Genomic DNA, 19,704 nt, shown 5'->3' on the forward strand with positions numbered 1-19,704 from the left:
AATACCTAATTATGAGAGATATTCTAATCGAATTACAAACACATTTAAATGAAAAAAAATGATTGAGGGTTCAAACGTTCCATTTCTAAAACCTTGAAGAGTTATACAGGAAGAAGAATAATGTAGCTAGTTTTAAGACTGCTTACAACATTAAACTTTGGGATCATGTACATAATTTGGGCAAACCTAACTGACCTTAACCTATCTTCTATGATGTCCCAATAAACACCCTCTACTCCAGTCAGACCAAAGTCCATGTTCATTGTACATGCTGCTTCTTTCAGAGAAAACCTTCTTTCTGCCTTTCTGGATTATGAGCTCCAGTGCAAGTCTCCTCTTCTCTAAGAAATCTCCCTGATTACTTGAAGCCTCAATGACTACGTCCTTCCTAAACACCTATGTCAATTTAGCACTTAACTATCTTATAAATTAAAACATTGGAATAGTTTTTGTTTATCAAGTTGAAATAAGGTTGTTGAGAATATGAACTGCATTATACTTGTATAGGTTTTCTGAGTCCTCTAGAAATCTCCCGCTAAGGGCACATAGTAAATTCGCAAATATATGCTGCTCGGCTATTCAAAATATTTGTGCACACCTACCAAATACTACGTTAAGAAAAGAAAGGACTTAAAACAATTGATCTTCCTGTCTCCAGTCTTTCATCATTACCAGTAAGGCTATCACATCTGTTCAGGTAAGGGTTCATGTAAATTCTTAATGTTCTTTCACAAAACTCACCATGAAATACCAACATATTTAATTCTATCACATTTGCCAGCAGAAAAATGACTGCTTATATATAACAACATAAAAGCACAGCCATGAGCATTTATCAATGAAAAATATAAGGGGCCAAAACTAAACTTCTTGAGTTTTTCTACAAATATTTCTTTGTTACTTCGTCCATCATAGAAGAAAAACCTAAAATTGCAAACATTCAAATCTAATTCTAACATTTTTCTGGAAATTAGGTAAGAAACATGCTAAATTATTCAATTATAGTAACGGAAACCCCCAATCTAACTTATTAAATCATGGGAAAATGGTTTGAGAATTATTCCTCTAAAATACAGATATTACCAAGTAATTACTCAGCTCAAATTAATGACTCTTCAGTGTCTTCAAATCCCTCAGTATATCATTTAAAACCAACCATAATTTACTCCTATGCCATTTTCCTTTCTACCATCACTTTCCATCACAATCTGATAGGCCCGCTATGCACTAGCTTTATTAGACTACATTGGAACCCTATTTCATAAAAGTGTTAGTTTCTAAAGTCATTGCAAAAGGTACAATTTGGGGCCGACCCTGTGGCCCACTCGGGAGAGTGCAGCGCTGGGAGCGTCGAGGCCGCGGGTTCGGATCCTATATAGGGATGGCCTGTGTGCTCACTGGCCAAGTGCGGTGCGGACGACACCAAGCCAAAGGTTATGATTCCCTTACCGGTCACACACACACACACAAAAAAGGTACAATTTGCCTTTTTCAAGATTATCCTTGAAAACACCTTAGCCAAATGTCATGGTAGAAACAAAGTTTCTCAGTAAATCCAACACTAGCCAATTTTACCTCCAGTGTCTTAAAAAAAATACCAGATAAAGTACATACAGTGTCTTTAAACATGAGAAACAAACTATGTGGGCTGACTGGTTAGCTCAGTTGGTTAGAGCACAGTGTTATAACACCAAGGTTAAGGGTTCAGATCCCTGTACCAGTTGCAACAAAAAAAAAGGGAAAAAAGAAAACTCACAAAAACACACTCTGTCAGAAGAGATTCTCTTCATAAATATGTATGGTGAAACTGAGTGAAATATAGAAAACAGCACATTCATTTCTCCCATCTCTTACTCACTCTGGAGCACGTACTCAAAGAGTGAATGAAACAGTGGGCAAAACTTGCCTCTCACTGATACTATTTAAATTAATTTTTCTTGTTCCTCTCTCTCTCTCCATTTTGGAGGGTGTAGTCCTGAGTAAAGCTCCATTCTACGCTCTGCATTTTCACTTCTTTATTATGGTATTCTCTCAGCTTCACATTCCTTCCCCTAGAATATACCTGCCAAATTTAGAACGAAGTTGTTCACCTCCTGAGAAGTCCCATAAGGAAGAAATGCAACTAACATTTGCTGAATACTTACTAATATGAGGTTCTGTGCTAGATGCTATCTGTAAATTGTAAGCTACTTAAGAGCAATGACCATGACATGGTCTTAAATGTTACTCTTTCCTTGACCCCTACTCCCAAGAAACAAAAATGTCTAGGATATAGCTGGAGCGTCGTAAATGTCTTCTGAAGGAATGAGAAACAGAATAATGTATAAATAATTATTAGAATTAATTTATAAAAGGAATTTTTTATACTTAGGTGAAAAAAATTCCAACCACCTGATGAGGACTGATTGACAACTCTAGAAATGTAAAAACCTGATTGTATACTGAAGCTTTAAGTTTTCATTCCTATAGTTCGTACACATCAGGCATGTACTCATTCCTGTATGCAGTACTGTGCACTTCTATTTCAGAAAACAAAAACTCTTAAATAAAGTATAAGACAGACCAGTGTAACATAAAATTCTGTTTCAGTAAATGCACATATATATATATATATATTTTGTCTTTTTTGTGACCGGCTGCACCGCGCTCAGCCAGTGAGCCCACAGGCCACCCCTATATAGGATCCGAACCCGTGGAGGGAGCGCCACTGCACTCCCAGCACTGCACTCTCCCGAGTGCGCCACAGGGCCGGCCCAATGCATATTTTTTTTATTGTGAAAGAACACTAATTCTTCCTTCAAACTCTCTGTGGAGTGCTTTATCAGACAACAAAGCTGGAGCACTACAAGAAGTCACAGACAAGTATCAGTGAGTAATGTAATAAAAGTACTCATTCCACAGAGATAAATAGAATAACAAAACCACAACAATTTGGTGATACTCTGCTCAACCCACTCAGAAAGGACAACGATGGAAAACAGGGAAAATATTAAGCAGACATTCTGTAAGGGTTTTTGTGAGGAAGGATTATTCCTCAGATCCCCCAATCTTAGGACTCCAGGCTTATCCCTCTGTGGTCCAAAGACAACTGCAGCAGCTCTGGGCATCATTTCCACACAATCGAGGCCAAAAGGGAAGTTTCACACATTTATTTTAAAAGAGAAGAAACCTTTCCCAACAAACTTCCCCTTATGTCTGGGGCCAGAAATATTTCCTGAACCTATGCTTACATCAGTCTCTAGCAAGGAGAATTTGGAGATTACCAGAGCCAGCCTCCCCGAAGCAAATGGTCTCCCATACCTGAACGAGACAGAGTTCTACAGAATAAGTTGGAGAGCTATGACTTGTTCCAACCAGCTGTCTGTTTCTTACTGCCTGTGAGCTAAGAATGATTTTACATTTTAAATAATTATACTTTAAATGGCTGCATAAGTACCTATATAAATTCCTTAATTTTGTCTTCTGGCTCACAAAGCCTAGTTGTTACCTGGCCTTCTAAGAAAATGTTTGCTGACCCCTGTTCTGTAGCAAAGAAGGGGGAAAATGATTACTGTATGGGAAATCAACTCTCTGCTTGAGACATTAAAGACCTTTAAAACATTGCTTCAAAACTGAAACAAATAAACAATTAAAGTCCTTAATTTCCTCATATATTTAGCTTTATCAACACCCTTAATGTTCAACCTTTACTTATTCTTTGATCAGTCATGGGATATAATCAGAGCTCTTTAAAAAGTGGTCAACCTAATGTTTTTCTCCATCTATTCTGAAGTGGTTCAAAGCACAGAAGTGCAAACATGTGCTTGTCTTCTAAAGTAAGTTATATATACATATATTTATAAACAGCAGCAGAAGCTATCATATGACTATAGATCACTGCCCTGCCTCCCCCACTTTATTTAACATATTGCTCTAATTCAGATTCACAGTGAAGAAGTGTGGTATTTGGGGGATGATGTAATTATTTAAAGGAGGTTCTCATAAGTTTGTATTTATTACACTAATTTCTACTATTTTATAAGTTACCTAAATGGCAAATAATACTTACACACGCTATTGACGGGAAAATAGAGGAGGAGATTAAATGACCTGTGTGTGTTATCCACAATGTCAATACTGGAAACACCGAAAAGAAAGGCCAAACTGAAAGTATAGAATATGATCATGAGCTAGAAAATCATGCCTCGGAAATGACACTTTTCTGTACCCTTGGCATTGACAATTCTGATCTCAAACATTGATAACCTTTCACTTGGGCAAAAAACTTAGACTTGACAATATTCGAAATACTCTATGTATAAGAATCAAACTTTTAGTAGAGTTGTAGTTACTAAAGACTGGGAATAGGGGATGGATAAAGAGAGGTTAGTTAATGGATACAAAATCACAGCTAGACAGGAAAAAATAAGTGCTAGTGGTCTGTAGTACTGCTATGCATTTACAATTAACAATAACTTTTTGTATCTTCTCAACCAGCCAGAAGAGAGGAGCTCAAATCTTCTCATCACAAAGAAATGATAAGGTTTTGGGATAATACATATGCCAATTACCCTGATTTGACCATCACACACTGTATACATATATTGAAATATAACTCTGTACCCCATAAAGACATACAATTAATGTGTCAGTTTTAAAAAATGAATTAAAAAAACAGTCAAACTCTTAAACGAATGAACAAACTAGAAAATTTCATCTAGTATTATACATATAACTAAGTGCCAAAATGGTTAATCAAGCTGAACTAACCAAATAAGTAAGATTGTCACTCACAAGAATTCTTCTAAGAACTTTTAAATTAAATAGGTATATATATGAGTATATTGCTGTCTAAAAGTCCTTTTTGAGTTTTCAACCTAAGACAGACTGTATTTTATATACACCAGCATTGATTTGTTCCCCATATTTTAAAGAGACACAGCTTTAATTCTTAATATGCATTATATGGAACCAACAACATACTATTTATCAAAGAAATTTGGGAGTGTTAAATCAATTTTTCTGATCAAGTCCTTTTGGACCCATTTCTTTCTATTCCCGTTTATCACAATCTCCACCACAGGGATATGACAAAGGATATCACCAAAAGTGCTTAACATTCAGCACTAAAGAGATTATTTTCACTAAGGTACAGAAACCGCCTCAAATAAGAAAAATGCTACAATTAATGTGACACCTCAGCTGTGGTAATTAAACAGTTAGGACTGGCTTTAGCTATACATTAAGAAGGTCTGAGAAGAGTAACAGATGTCTGGCAGTTTTGGAGACAACACATATTTCCCCTTTTTCTTGTATCTAGAGATTGCAATCTTAAGTATGTATCTTTATCTCTCTCTCTTTCTCTTTTTTTTTTAAAGATGACTGGTAAAGGGATCTTAACCCTTGACTTGGTGTTGTCAGCACCACGCTCTCCCAAGTGATCTAACCAGCCATGCCTATATAGGGATCCGAACCCTTGGCCTTGCTGTTATCAGCACCACACTCTGCCGAGTGAGCCACGGGCCGGCCCTATTTCTGAGTAGCAAAAATGATTTCCCTAAAGATGGATAATTGACTAAAATGATATAAAAGCACAATGACATCCAGACTGAAATGTATAAGACATAAAATTATGATTCAGGGCCGACCCTGTGGCTCACTCGGGAGAGTGCGGTGCTGGGAGCGCAGTGTCGCTGGGAGTGCCGAGGCCGCAGGTTTGGATCCTATATAGGGATGGCTGGGGCGCTCACTGGCTGAGCGCGGTGCAGGCGACACCACGCCAAGGGTTACGATCCCCTTACTAGTCACACACACACACACACCACACACACACAAAATTATGATTCAAAAATGACAAAACAGTTTTAGAAACCAGCAAGCAGACCACAAGGAAATGGCTGAGGGAAATCCTTCAAATTCTAATCAATATGAATAGCTTAGTCTCAGACAGCTACCCTTGAGGCTGTGTTCATCTCCCTCTCCTAGACTTAAAGCTATCATTGTTCATATCACTCCTTTGGTAATTAATCACAAACTGTTCTGTGACATCTGTACTTAGGTACTTACTGATAACTCACATTATTACTTTAACTGTGAACGTGTATATGCCTCAACTGAAAACTTAAAAGTTGAAAACAGTCTGTATTCCTTTAGAGTGACACTGTATTTTTTTCCCCTCAAACCAGGACACTGAAAGTGAAGGTGAACAATAAAAAAAAATATTAGCAGGTATGAGCAAATCTATAACAGAGAACAAAAGATAGGAACCTGAAACAGGTTCATGTCCTGGTGGACAGAGACTATAATCTAGGGAGCAGTTAACAGGCAGATTAAAAGTGTTTTAGCTTGGAGGTAAGAAACATTATCTCAATGTCAATTCTCACTACAAAAACTTTAAATAGCTAATTTTGTTGTCTATTGCTAAATGATTATACCAGCTACTATATATATACTTTGAGTCTACATTTCTGTAAGTGGTTAAGTAATTTCCTAGGAAGTATCTTTCAACCTAATGCTGAATTCTGCTCACACACCTGGCCTATTAAAAAAATCTCCAACATCCCTCCAAGTGTTATGACACCAAAGTTTAAATTATCTAATTGAGAATACCAAGACCTTGCTCTAACATATCTTCTCAGATTTTTATTATTTCCCTTTTATGTACCTTTTGGACTAATCATAACTTCTGACTGTTTAACAAACTCTTTTCCTAATTCTCAGTCCTTATTTAAAATAGGTACTTTGCATTTTGCCTATTTTTATATACAGAGTCCCTGGGTATTCCTACCTGAAATCCTACTTAAGTTCCTTAAGAAAAGGATCTTGGCCAAATTCAAACTTTATATATCTCGATAGTATGGACATGATGCCTTATATATGTGGATGTTAAAAAATGGTTGGTAAGTGAATGACTCACAAGAGCAGCAAATTATTAAATTCTAGTGATAAAGAATACTACTATTTGCAACATACTATTCTGTATATTGAATAAACATTAGGGACTATGAAAATATTCTCTATTTAACCAATATCTAGCATTCCTCTTTCCCTGGAAATTTGAAAAAAAATGCCAGTGTTTATAGAATTGCTTAATACTGAAAATGATCAATTCATTTTATCTGATTCTAAAGTTTTTATAGGTATTTGTAGGTCATCCTTATCCTCAGTGGTGCATATATAATTAAAACACATACTATGAGGAATAAAAGAGATAAATGACCACAAATTTAATTCTTAACTAGAATTCTGATACACTAATCAATATTCTACTTTAAAAGGTTTTTAATCCTTTAATGTGTTGTGAGCTCGTTACAGAGAATGGAACTTGATTTCTGTTTAATAGCTGAACTTGAGTGTATTATTTGTAAGCCTTCAAAATTCATATGGAATATTAAAAGAAATTATTAAGTTCCATGAAAAGAGGTATATACAAATATTATAATGGTATAGTTTCCTGGCGTTATTTCTTGCACTAACCTTGCTCACATGCCCTGAGAAATAACAAACTGAGCATAGCTGATTAGACTAGAGGGTGCCAATCCAGTGGCCATGCTGAACAAGTGAAAGTCTGATTCATAGTCTCCCTTTCTCATCCCCAAGACTTGGAAGAGAGTGTCTGCTGCATGTGGTATACTTCTAAGTCAAGGACATATAAAGTAGGGGCTATGAAAAAAATTAATAATAATAAAAAAAGATACAAAAATATATATATAAAGAAAAAAAATAATAAAGTAGGGGTTGCATATTTAGGCCATAGAGAAATAAAACAGAATAATACAGTCTGTAGAAAAAAGGATACAGCAGATGAACAAAGACTAGCAGAGAAAAAAGAAATCATGCAATCTCTGAAAAAGAGAAACATCAAGTGAGGGGTGGGTGGAGGTGAGACAAAGAGAATGGCGGCCAAGGTACCTAACAGTTCCAAATTCCTTTTTCTGGTCTTTTGCAAATCTCAGCTATTCTACAGATTATTCCTGGGGGATAACCACAGTTATCTCACACAAGTAATAAACATACTTTTATATAAGTATAAGATAGATTTCCATTTGTGCTTAATATAGATTCAGTTGGTTTGTTACTGGTCACTAAAATGTCTCTTGAGACATGGCCCCTTTGGACTTTATTTTGATATGATCAAACCTTAGATATTACTTGCACTGTAAAAGACACTTAAGTTCTACAATATCTTTAAAAGCACTTTAATACCTTTGAGCTAACAGAATCTACTTACCAATCTACCTCTAGAATTGCATTAATAAAACTCTTATAATGAGTTAATACATTCCCCCCAAATAAGCAAAGACTTGTGATCATTTCTCAATGTGAGAAGTAAACCCATTTGATATCAGTTACTATTGTCTCAGTATCTTCTTACAATATAAATAAATCTGTCAAATTAAGACATATGATCAAAACATTCCTTCATGATCCACACATTTAACAGATGTGCACTAATGACTAAATAGCAGTGCTTTATATATGAAAAAAAGTCCTTTTGAATTAAGCTTCTTGTTTTAAAGTAATAATAATATCATATGCAGTTGGGGCATAAGTTCTCCTTAATAATGACAGCAGACAATTTATTAGTGATAGAATGCAGAATGCCAGGGTAGAATAATAATAAAGGAAAAAAGCCCTGCTGCATAAAGGATAAAATCTTCATGTCTTTCCTACTTAGGCTTTATAGTAATCTTGGAAAGCAGGGGGAAGACAAATAGAATTATTAACTTTTTTAAGGTACAGAAGTACCTAGTAGAAGCGGATTTTTCAAATGAGTTGTTTTAATACCTCCATTTTCTTATAACCCTGTTTTCCTTAACAGCAATCTGTATTCTAACCTTTTACTGAATATTGCCTGTTTGCCCCTCAAGATCCATATCCATTCTCGACCCTGCTCTGTGTACTGGGAAAATCACTTGCGTGGACCATATCAACAGGCTCACTTGGTCTTCAACGTTTTGTTGGATTTGGCAGTAGGAGGCACTGGGAGATGGTGGGCAGTGGGGAAGTGGAGACTATAGATAAGACATATCCCTCTATGGAAGGCTACAATTGCTGTTAGATGACCTTCTCCACAGCTACCCTCTCCCCATTCCCACGCCCCTCGAGGACAAAGATAATATCTCCCCCTTACTGCCAGTACTACCTCATTCCTTACTGACTTCCTTAAACCTTGTCCACACCTTTGTATATATTTTCCTTTATTAAAATTTCATCAGATTACCTACTTTTAGTGTGCTATTTAGTGCCAAGACCCTAACTGATACAAACGTTTACTTTATCTCTCTAGAAGGTCTCCCTCAAAAGCTAGCAAACTTCTCAATAATAACTGCCAACTTAAATGCCTTTGTTTGCCTTGATTTCTCTCTGTGACACTGATTATCTGCTGCTCCTTCCTCATAGTCCCATTGCACTTGGGAGACACTGTGAGCGACCTTTCAGTTTTCTCTTCCCACTACTGCTCTGTAAGCACAGGTAATCCTGAAAGGTGTTTAGCTTTAACCCTCAACTTATCTGTCTATGCTTTCTCTACCAGGGACCCTACCACTTCCACAATGTACGATCCCTATGTCAGTGGCTCCCCAGTAGACTTTTCTAATCCAAAACAATCTTTCATACTCTAGTGCTATATTTCCAACTGCTGGTTTTACCTAAGTGTCCCTCTATAATATCAAGTCCAAGTATAAAATCATTATCAAGGCACAGGAATCCAGTATTTCTCTCTAGCTTTCTTATTTCCATTAATTGTACGTTCATCTTCCATTAATTGTACTTTCATTTTCTAAGTTCATTCTAACACCTAATACATTTCCAAGAAATGCAATCATTCCTTCATAAGTGGCTTTCATCTTTCTCTTCCTTTGTTGCTAGGCCACTAAACTGATTCAGGATTAGATTCAAGTTTGGTAACTGCATTAACTTCCAAACTGGTATCTTCCACAGTATCTATCTACCACACAGAGTCGATCATTTAGCATGTCGATATTTGTTGAGTTAGTGAATCACAACTAATTATAAAGGGATTAGATATACAAGTCTTGTACAAAAATTTGAATAATGAAAGAGAAATACACAGTATGAATACATGTGTGCTTGAAAAGACAAATGTGGAAAAAATGCTCATACTCACTAGTAATCAAAGCATTGTCTGTGTGCTACATACTTATATACATTAGCTCATTTGATTATTTACAAAAAATAAAAGCCCCCCAAACTGTAGGGGAGGTTTTTTTCACTGATGAGTCATATGAGGCTCAGGGAAATATAGTCCAAGGTCACAAAACTAGAAAGGAGAGGATTCTAAACTCAAAAGCATGCCTGTCTAGTTTACACAGGCAGTGTATTTAGTTTAACATGCACAAAAAACCTGAACTTTGTATTTTTCACCAAGCTTTGGGCAAAAGAATGTTTTGACATAAAAACATCACTAAGTTCTATCTAAGTAAGACAAATTAGTTAATGGTAATTAGGTCTCCCTCCCACATTTTTCTACCTTAGCCAGAGAAATTGACTCATCAAGAGGAGGGTAACCAAGGCAGGAGGGTGGTGGAAGCAGTGTTAAGAGGGCTGAATCCTAATTAAGGGGTGGTGCTGCTTGTTCAAAAGGTGCTTCTAGAATCAAACGGAAACCATGAGTTGCCTGAATATCATATAGAAACCTTGAGTTCCCAAGAAAGAAAATGATAAGCAGGCAAAAACTGGGGTCCAACAGTAGCTAAGTGGGTTTTTTACAGGGAGGTTTTAGTGACACATTAAGCATCAGATCCTGAAGGGAGGAATAGCATCCTGCCTTGGAACCAGGAAATGAGTGAATGGGAGTTGATGTGGCATTTGATATTTATTGATGGCAAATGATATCTATTGGTTCATAAATAATTAAATATAATTTTCTTCTCTTTTAAAGTGCCTAAAAACAAGAGTTCTCAATTTAATTGAACTATAGTAGAGAGACTAGGGAGGATATAGTAGTCTAGAAGTCATTCCACATCACTGGCATGGTGTTTACAATTATACATGCCCTACTGTAAACTAAGACTTTATTAATGAGAATGTATTGTGCTCATGAAGGGCAGATAAAGACTGACAACCACAGAACTAAAGTAATGCTGACTAGGACAGGTTATAAGGTAATGTTATTTTTTCATTGAAACTTTATGAAATAAAATGACTCATGGGAGACAATATATAGATATTATTTTCCCAAAATAAAGGACATTATTCATAATTTTTCAAGAACTCTGTTCTCTTTTATTCCAGCTCATCTTGATTTTTTAATTCAAAACATCAAACATCCTTTTAAAGCAGTGATATACAAATTTTTGGATCATGTATCTTATGAGTAAAAAACTGTTTTGAGAACCCTCTCAAATGTTTACATGTTCATTTGTAAATTATAACCAAGTGGTGCTATACCAATATGTTAAAATATATATAAAACATACAAACAGAGAGAAATTACAAAGGATGGGAATGAGACAAAAGAATTAAAATTAAAAAAAATTTTAATTACTAATGGTACAAAATATCTTCAGCTCTAACTTAAACATTAAAAAAAATCTTATAAGAATTGTGAAGGAGGGATTTTTGGGTCTGATTATAAATTCATTTTTGATCACTGGTTCTAACAGCTGTATTAGCTGTAAAGATTTCACACCAATATGCAAAGCCAATAGAAGAAATTCATTGATAAACATGCCTACTAAATCACAATAATTATTTTAAATGTGATTTACTAATTATGCTAAAGTTTTAATTGAAATTCTTCTAGTAAAATTCCATCTTTCCTGATGTTTTTGAAAAGTTATTAGGAGGTGCTGCATTTAATGTTTTAAAATGTGTTTAATGTTTCTAAACACAAATTAAGAAGGACTGTTAAACAGGTCAGAAAATTCTGTTCTCAGTTTTTAAAATTATGTAGATATGATGGCTGGGTGATACATTTATGGTTATTTTGCAGCAAAATCACAGAACAATGAAAATTTTCTAAAAAATCTATTTTTAAAACATTCTCTTTATTTTTAAAGTTTCTTTTGAGAAGCAATTACTTTCTCCTTCACTCTAAAACATGTAGCTTTTTTGTAACACCAAGGTCAGGGCTCAAATCCCCATACTGACCAGCTGCCCTTCCCAAAAAAGTAACTTTTACCTTTAAGGGTCTGATTGTGTTTCTTTTTAAAAAATTACCTACATCCAAGTAATAGTCATTTGTTATAACAGAACTAGCAGCAAATTTTGAACTCGTATTTTCAATTAAAAAAAAAAAAGCACAACTACTAAGTATGGTAACTCCTTAAAATATTATTTCATGAAATAGCTAGATAACCACTTTATGCTATAAAGGATTGCCATAGTGACTCCCTCTGATTATCAAGTGTGATATTTATAAAAAGTTCTACCATTGTGGATAATATCCATAAATCCACTCATTTGGACACATGTCAAGTACACTGTCACAAGATGCTGAAAGTGAACAGCTGGGTGAGTCTGCCACTACATGTAAACCCTTTCCTATGACGAAAGTCCAGTTCTTTCTCAGGAAAGCTTGCTATCTGATATGACTGAGACTGGATGACACATGGAACCTAATGAGGGTGCCAGCACCAATCTATGCATTAAATATTAGTAAATCTTAATTTTCTTATTCTTAAGGGAAAAGATTATGAATTAAAATTCTAAAATTTTTCCTGTACCCAATGACATTCAAATTATATGCGGGACGAGGTGTCTGCACCCTACTTTGGAGACTACTGCTTTAAAATATACGTGCTTGAGGATTTAAAAATTTGAAAGGTCAAGTCACCTCTGAAAAACAACCAGTTTGGTTCCTTCCTCTCTGAAGTGATTTAGAATTTCAGCTCATGCCATTCAGATAATGACAATAAAAACAGCTATTAAAAACTTCATATTTCTTTAGTGTACAGATTATTTGAGAAAATTATCATTGCCAATTCAAAGAAATGTACAATTTCTTTAAAATAAGTAGAGCTATTTTGACTGTCATTTACATAAACTACTTTCTGATAAACTATCATTAAAATATTAACTATCAAAATATATCAATATAGTATTAACTTAAAATAATATAAGTTGAAATCTATTTCAAATGACTATAGCAACATTTATTGCTTTATGTCCTTTACAGTAAAAGACAAAGAAATACAGGTAATTATTTTTTATTAGAAATAAGATTTAAATCAGCTTTAAAGGAGAATCTATGAATAGAAATACATGCTAACAGTCCTTTATAAAATTAATTTCCTCAGAAAAATAAGTTCAATGCTCAATGCTGAGTTTGGCACTTTATTTCAGGTGTACTGTACCTTTGCTCCATGCTTATGGAGAACTTCCATGACATCATTATGAGCTCTTTCTGCTGCAACGTGCAGGGGAGTCATGAAACTATGGAAAGGAGAAAAGGAAAAGGTAATTTCCTCTCTAACTTTTATGGCATTTTCTCTTTAAGAATTGAACAACTCCTTCTGCAATTACACTTACTCTTTATTTTTTTCATTAACATTTGCTCCTTTTCTAAGTAACAATTCTGTCACTTGTTTTCGTTTGGGATGCAGAGATGCCACAGCACAGTGCTATAAAGTAAATAAAACTAAGTTAATAAAACAAACTTCTATTTAAAAATAGATTTCTGAGTTAAATAGCATTTGCTAACTATTTAGAACATTATCTCAAAGAGTATCAGCATATACCTATAGCAATCTCTAAATTATTCAATCTTTCAATCGGCTATCAGCCACAAGTCAATATTTCTCAGACTCTTCCACAGAGGTACTAAAGGAGAATAAGCTTATATGCCTAGGTAAGATAGTGTTAGAATTAAAGCAGTTTAGAGAACAAAATACTCAGAAATTTTAGTTTAATATTTCTACAACTTTTGTATTCTGTTCCATTTTATATTAAAGCTTGTATTAAAATTTAAAAGACAAAGACTACTAACAACGGAAGAAAATGAATACTCCAAAAGAGCAGGTCAGTTTTATTTGTGGCTTTGAGTATCTCCTAGCATAATGCCATGTAGCTTGAATGTATCTGAATCCTAGTTTGAGACACATATACTTAAGTGCAGGTACAATTGGTTCATTACAGTTTGGTGAATCTTTTAATGTTATTTTCAGCAGATATTGACTAAAATTTGACCTTTTTGTGGAAGGTATGTGTAAAATTGTTAACTGAAGCATATTTAGAGGTCTGTGATACAGGTATCACATATGCTTAAATTCTGAATTCAGGAGCAAACACCAACCAGCTCTATACCTGAGCCTTAATGTGCTCAATGACAAAGGAAATAAACTAATCTTTCTGAAAGTGCATTAGAAGAAAAAACATGAATAGTTTTTTTTTGTTTGTTTTTTTTTTTTTGTCTTTTTCCGTGTCCGGCAACGGATTGCAACCCTCAGTGTTGCCCCCGTACCGGACCGGGGACCGGCAACGGGATCGCAACCCTAGGTGCTGCCCCCGCGCCTCGCTCAGCCAGTGAGCGGGAACCGGTCTGTATGTGGGATCCGAACCCTCGGGCGGGAGCGCCGCCACGCTTCCCAAGCGGCACACTTATCCAGTGCGCCACCGGGCTGGCCCAAAACATGAATAGTTTTGAGGACAATTTGTGCAGGATAGAACAAAAAATTCATAATCTTAACCATTTTTCTGGCATAAATGTAATCAGTTCTTTGAATACAATTGCTCAAAAGGATGATGTAAGTATCTCTGAAAACACTTTAATCTTCTACAGAAAAGAAATATAGGGTTTATCTAGCAAACACAGGAAAAAGAAGATTCTATCGGGAAAATCATATCTTGTATTTTATGAAAGCACTGGTCACAAACAGATGTGCTATAATAAGGTTGGGTAAAGACAAAGGTAAAATAATCCTCAAATCAAGGTTAAGCAAATGTATACTCTCTCATCCATGAAAAAAATCATCCCCTGGACCAAATTTAAAAATCAGTGCAACTAACAGCAAAGTGAAAAATTTTGGCATTTCAGATACTTTAAGGCTTCTAATGAAAATCATATTTTGTGCTTATACTATCATTATAAACCCAAGGAATGGATTAACAATAAAATCTTACCAGTGCTGTTTCATGAGACTGTGGCTGTTTGAAATTAATTATTTCCAAAGCAAGTGTTTTTTTAACTTTGGCTAGGTCTGCTTCTCTGGCTGCTTGTAGTAAAGAATGACCTTTAAATTCATCTGTCAATGAAATAATGGTTGACATAAAAAAGGCTCAGAATTTATTAAAAATCTTCAGCATGATTATAAATAAGTAGGAAAATTATTAAATTTTATATATTTCTCTTTTTTAGCAACAGCAGCAATGACAATATGATAAAATGCAAATGAAGAAGGTGTAGAGTAATAAAAGATTTTGAAATACATATGATCTGAAATAAGACTGTTTCATGTACTCAGAGTTCATAAAGATCACATACAAAGATGCTTACTGCAGCAAAGTTTTAAAACAGACAACCTAAATGTCCATCAAAAGGAGACCAGTTAAATTATTTGGGAACTCGTACACTGTAATACTTTATAGCTATACCAACACAGAGAAGGAAAGAACTGAAATATGGGAGAAGTTCCAAAGTTTCAAAATTTTTCAAAGAACAATTAACATTTTATTTATTATTTTTATAAGCCGGTAAGAGATTCTTTTAAATAACTGTATCTAAATGAATTACATAAATAAGAATCCAATATTCTTATTTATTAAGAACATGTAGTCTTACTTTTTATATTACAAATTTGATTGGCATTTTGATATAGCCACTTATTAACAAAAAGCTGAAATCATTCTAGAAAGATGCAAGTGATATATGACCTAAAATATTATGTAACATCTTCAGACCCTCTCAGATTTCAGGCCTTTACATGTGCATGGTACTGTATTCTTTCTCTTTTCCTTTCTCTTCTTTTCTGAGGGTCCCCTCTCTCCCTCAGAAGACAAAGAGAAACAAACACACAGACACATGGGCATATACACACATGCCTTATTAACTACTATTCATCATTCAAGATCTCAGTTTAAATACTCTGGATCGGTCTTGTTGACCTTCCCCACTATTGAGTTAGAACTGCTCATGAGGTCCACAGCACTTGCATTTAGACTTATTACTCTAGTGATGAGTATCACGCTGTCGTATTTGCTATGGTAGTCTCATTACCTACCACAGTGCTTGGCATATAGTAGGTACTCAATAAATACTTATCACACGAACGCTGAATACTTACAAAATAAGTCATGGCAGGCTCAGTAAAAAAAGTCTTTTACATAAACTCTTATTTAGTAGTTATTTATCATTGCTAAATTCCTCAAAGTTGGACTTTGAAACTTTGGAAGTAAAAAGCCAAGGTCAAATGAAAAAAATACATCAGTAAATTTAAATAACAAAACTCTAGATTTTAATTTTAATGACAAAATTAGGGACAAATGAAGTGAGAGAATTATAAACTCCTATAAATAAGGAGGAGGATTCAAAAGAAAGTGATGGATTGATGTTGAGAAGAAAGCACAGTTTTGCTGAGGTCATCAGTCCAGAAAAATCTAAGCTGAATAAAAATCATAATGGCTTTTTTTCTAATGACAAATATTCTATGAATATCAAAGTGATAACAGCAGTTCTACCCTTCCAGTTACTCCTTTATGTTCAGGAAAGGTGAACGAATTTTTGAAAAACACAAACAATAAAACTGCATTACTAAGAAAATTAAGAAATTATGATGCAATAATGCAATTAAACAGTATGATATTTTCTCAAAAAATAATAAGAAAAACATTCTTACCTTTGTTCTTCAGAAAAAAAGTAAAGATTTCTGCTCAAATTGATTTTCAAATTAAAAATATTTTGAGGAATACTTAATATTAAAAATAACAAAAACAAACCACAGAATGAAAAATCTATCAATGACATAATTATCCTAAATTTCTAAATGCAAAGGTTATATACAGAGGCTTGTTTTTAAAACTTCAAGGAAGTTAAGTAGTTAAAAAGAACATGATAAACTGCAAATTACTCAAACTTACCCTGAAAACTTAGTATTTATAAAATACATAAGATTTTCTTTCTAAACACGCTTGCAAACAAGAATGAAACCCACAATATCTTGTTCATTTGGCTTCATAAAAACAACAAATACAAAGACAGACAAGAAAAAGCAGGAAAAAAAAATGTGAGTAATGAAAATGCAACCCTGATCATGTTCAAAATATTGTTTTTGTTTGTGATATAATTTCTTTTAAAATAATTCTATTATTGTGAATGTCTAGCAGTGGACATGATGATGAAAACTGCAGTTAGAGAAGGTTCAGTTTTGTTAAATCCTTTTCTTTAGATAATTCCTTGGTACAATCTTATTTAATAAAATGAAGGAGATATTGACAAGGTTGACAAGTTCTCTAATCAGGGAACTGCTTATTTTATAAAATTATACAAATTTAGGTTAAATTTTAATGTCTATAAAATACAACGTAAAAACATAATACTCAAACTTTGCAAAATAGTTGAAAAAAAAGTCAAATTTATGACATAGGAATAAAGCCAAGCCAGTGAATAAACTAAAAAAAAGAAATTAGAAAAAGATAAAATAAGTTTTGAGTTGAGTCGAATTTGATTCAGTAAACTTACTGAGCACACTGTATACACAATGCGCTGTGTTATGTTGAGGATAGGTAGTGATGTAGTCCCCAACACAAATACCATCACAAACTTTTATTAGCTTAACAAGGAACTGCATAGATGTAAAGACAAAGAAAAATAAAACTGAAGGTTTTTCTCCCTAAGAATTTAAATTTCATTAGGAAGATAGAATATACATATAGAAAACCGAACTATATAACGCAAGATAACACATGGCAAGAGTCACTTGGGTAGGACTGAATAAATGAACTTCTAAAAGGATTCATTACAAAGACATTTGCCCAGTTATAATCTGGTTTGCTTTGGCCTGTAATCTAGTACATGTAACTTGTTTGAATACCAAAATAAATTTAAATTTCCATTTAAACATAATCGAAATTGCAGGTAATTCTTCCTGTTTTAACACAAACTTGTTTAAAACCTGTTTACACATAAATGGTGTTACCATTATTTTGACTATGACTTTTCCTTAAGTTATCACTTAGCAAAGATTTTCTTAGGTGTTATCTGATTCTTAGGATCCTAAATTTAAGAGAATACAGACCATGGGACAAGTTAAAAATTAGGTAGGTGTCACATAACTTGATATAAACCTGAAATGCCCACATGTAGAATTAAATATATATCAGAATTTGATATGACAATTATATGTAATGTGGTATCCTGAACAAAAACCTGGAACAAGAAAAGGACTTTAGGCAAAAACTAAGGAAATCTGAATAGACTATGAACTTTAGTTAATAATGTAACAATATTGGCTTAGTAATTGAACGTACCATACTAATGGAAAAAGTTAACAGGAGAAACTGGGTATAGGGCATAAGAAATCTCTCTTTATTAACTTCATCAATTTTCTGTGTATCTAAAACTATTCTAAAACACAAAGTTTATTTTTAAAATATGCGTACATATATAAGTAATATGTATCAGTATTCGAGAAGATTACCTCCACCAAATCATAAAAAATATCTCACTTAAATCTGGGCAAGTGATTATACTTGGGCCATAACACACATAATAAAAACATGATTGTGCAACTTTGTAGGGTTTGGGGAATATGAGGGTACTTCAAAACATTCGTGGAAAAATAGTATTAAAAGATAATATGAATCTTAGTGAGCACTCAATAATGTTAGTTATCATCTATTATCAATGGCACAAGAATATAAGCTCTAAGGGCTCAGAGATTTTTTTTTTCTGGTCTGTACACTGTATTCCTATTGCATGGCACATAGTAAGTATTCAATAAATGGTTGTTGATTGACTAATCCTCATTAGCTTTAAGAAAAAAAAGGAGCCTCAATGTATGAATTAGAATTAGGCTTGAATAAACACAAAATATATAGATAGTGTGTGTATATAAAGATTCCTATAGGATCATAAAGAAAAAGTATATAATTAGTAGTGAAGATTATAAACTAGTGCACTTGTAAGAAAAAAAGGAAGTTAGAGAGAACACTAGCCCTAATACCTAAACAGAAATGAGATATTCCAATTTATAAAAAGTGATATTGATTTTAGGATATAAATACATACAAGTCAACCTCTCCCGGAGCTCAGGTGTTGGAGCCATATCCACAGCACTTTTGCCATGGCAGTTGACTAATGTAGGATCAGCACCATGGCTGAGTAACAAAGAGCAGACTTCCACACGATTCTTGGAAGCAGCCTCATGTAGTGGAGTAAATTGCCAGAGATCCATAGCATTAACACAAGCACCATGCTGAATTGAGAAAAAAAGTTTTAGGTCACTAATCATTTCACTAGATCAAATAAAACTCAGAAGACATTTACTTCACTGTAAATTTCAGTTATTACTTTTTAAAATATAAATAAGCATTTTAATTTCTTTAATTGCAGATTTTAAAAAGTTTAAATTAAGTTGAATGTTGTTTTAAAAATATTAAGGCAGGGCCGGCCCCTTGGCTCACTCGGGAGAATACGGCGCTAGTAGTGCCGAGGCCGAGGGTTCAGATCCTATATAGGGATGGCCGGTGTGCTCACTGGCTGAGCGTGGTGCGGACCACACCATGCCAAGGGTTGCAATCCCCTTACCAGTCAAAAAAAAAAAAAAA

General features: G+C 34.2%; 1 protein-coding gene across 1 annotated transcript in view; it reads right to left on the bottom strand.

Annotated features, from left to right (window-relative positions):
• Positions 1-19,704, bottom strand: part of TNKS (tankyrase, TRF1-interacting ankyrin-related ADP-ribose polymerase) — a 246,637-nt gene that overhangs the window by 60,333 nt on the left and 166,600 nt on the right. Inside the window, exons 8-11 of the mRNA XM_008574165.1 lie at positions 19,166-19,352; positions 15,064-15,185; positions 13,474-13,565; positions 13,299-13,377 (exon numbers count right to left, since the gene is read on the bottom strand). Of these exons, the coding sequence (XP_008572387.1) occupies positions 13,299-13,377; positions 13,474-13,565; positions 15,064-15,185; positions 19,166-19,352 (480 nt within the window). The remainder of the gene's footprint in view (positions 1-13,298; positions 13,378-13,473; positions 13,566-15,063; positions 15,186-19,165; positions 19,353-19,704) is intronic.

This window comes from Galeopterus variegatus, unplaced genomic scaffold (assembly GCF_000696425.1).
Source record: "Galeopterus variegatus unplaced genomic scaffold, G_variegatus-3.0.2 Scaffold1005, whole genome shotgun sequence".
NCBI classification, from domain to species: Eukaryota; Metazoa; Chordata; class Mammalia; order Dermoptera; family Cynocephalidae; genus Galeopterus; species Galeopterus variegatus.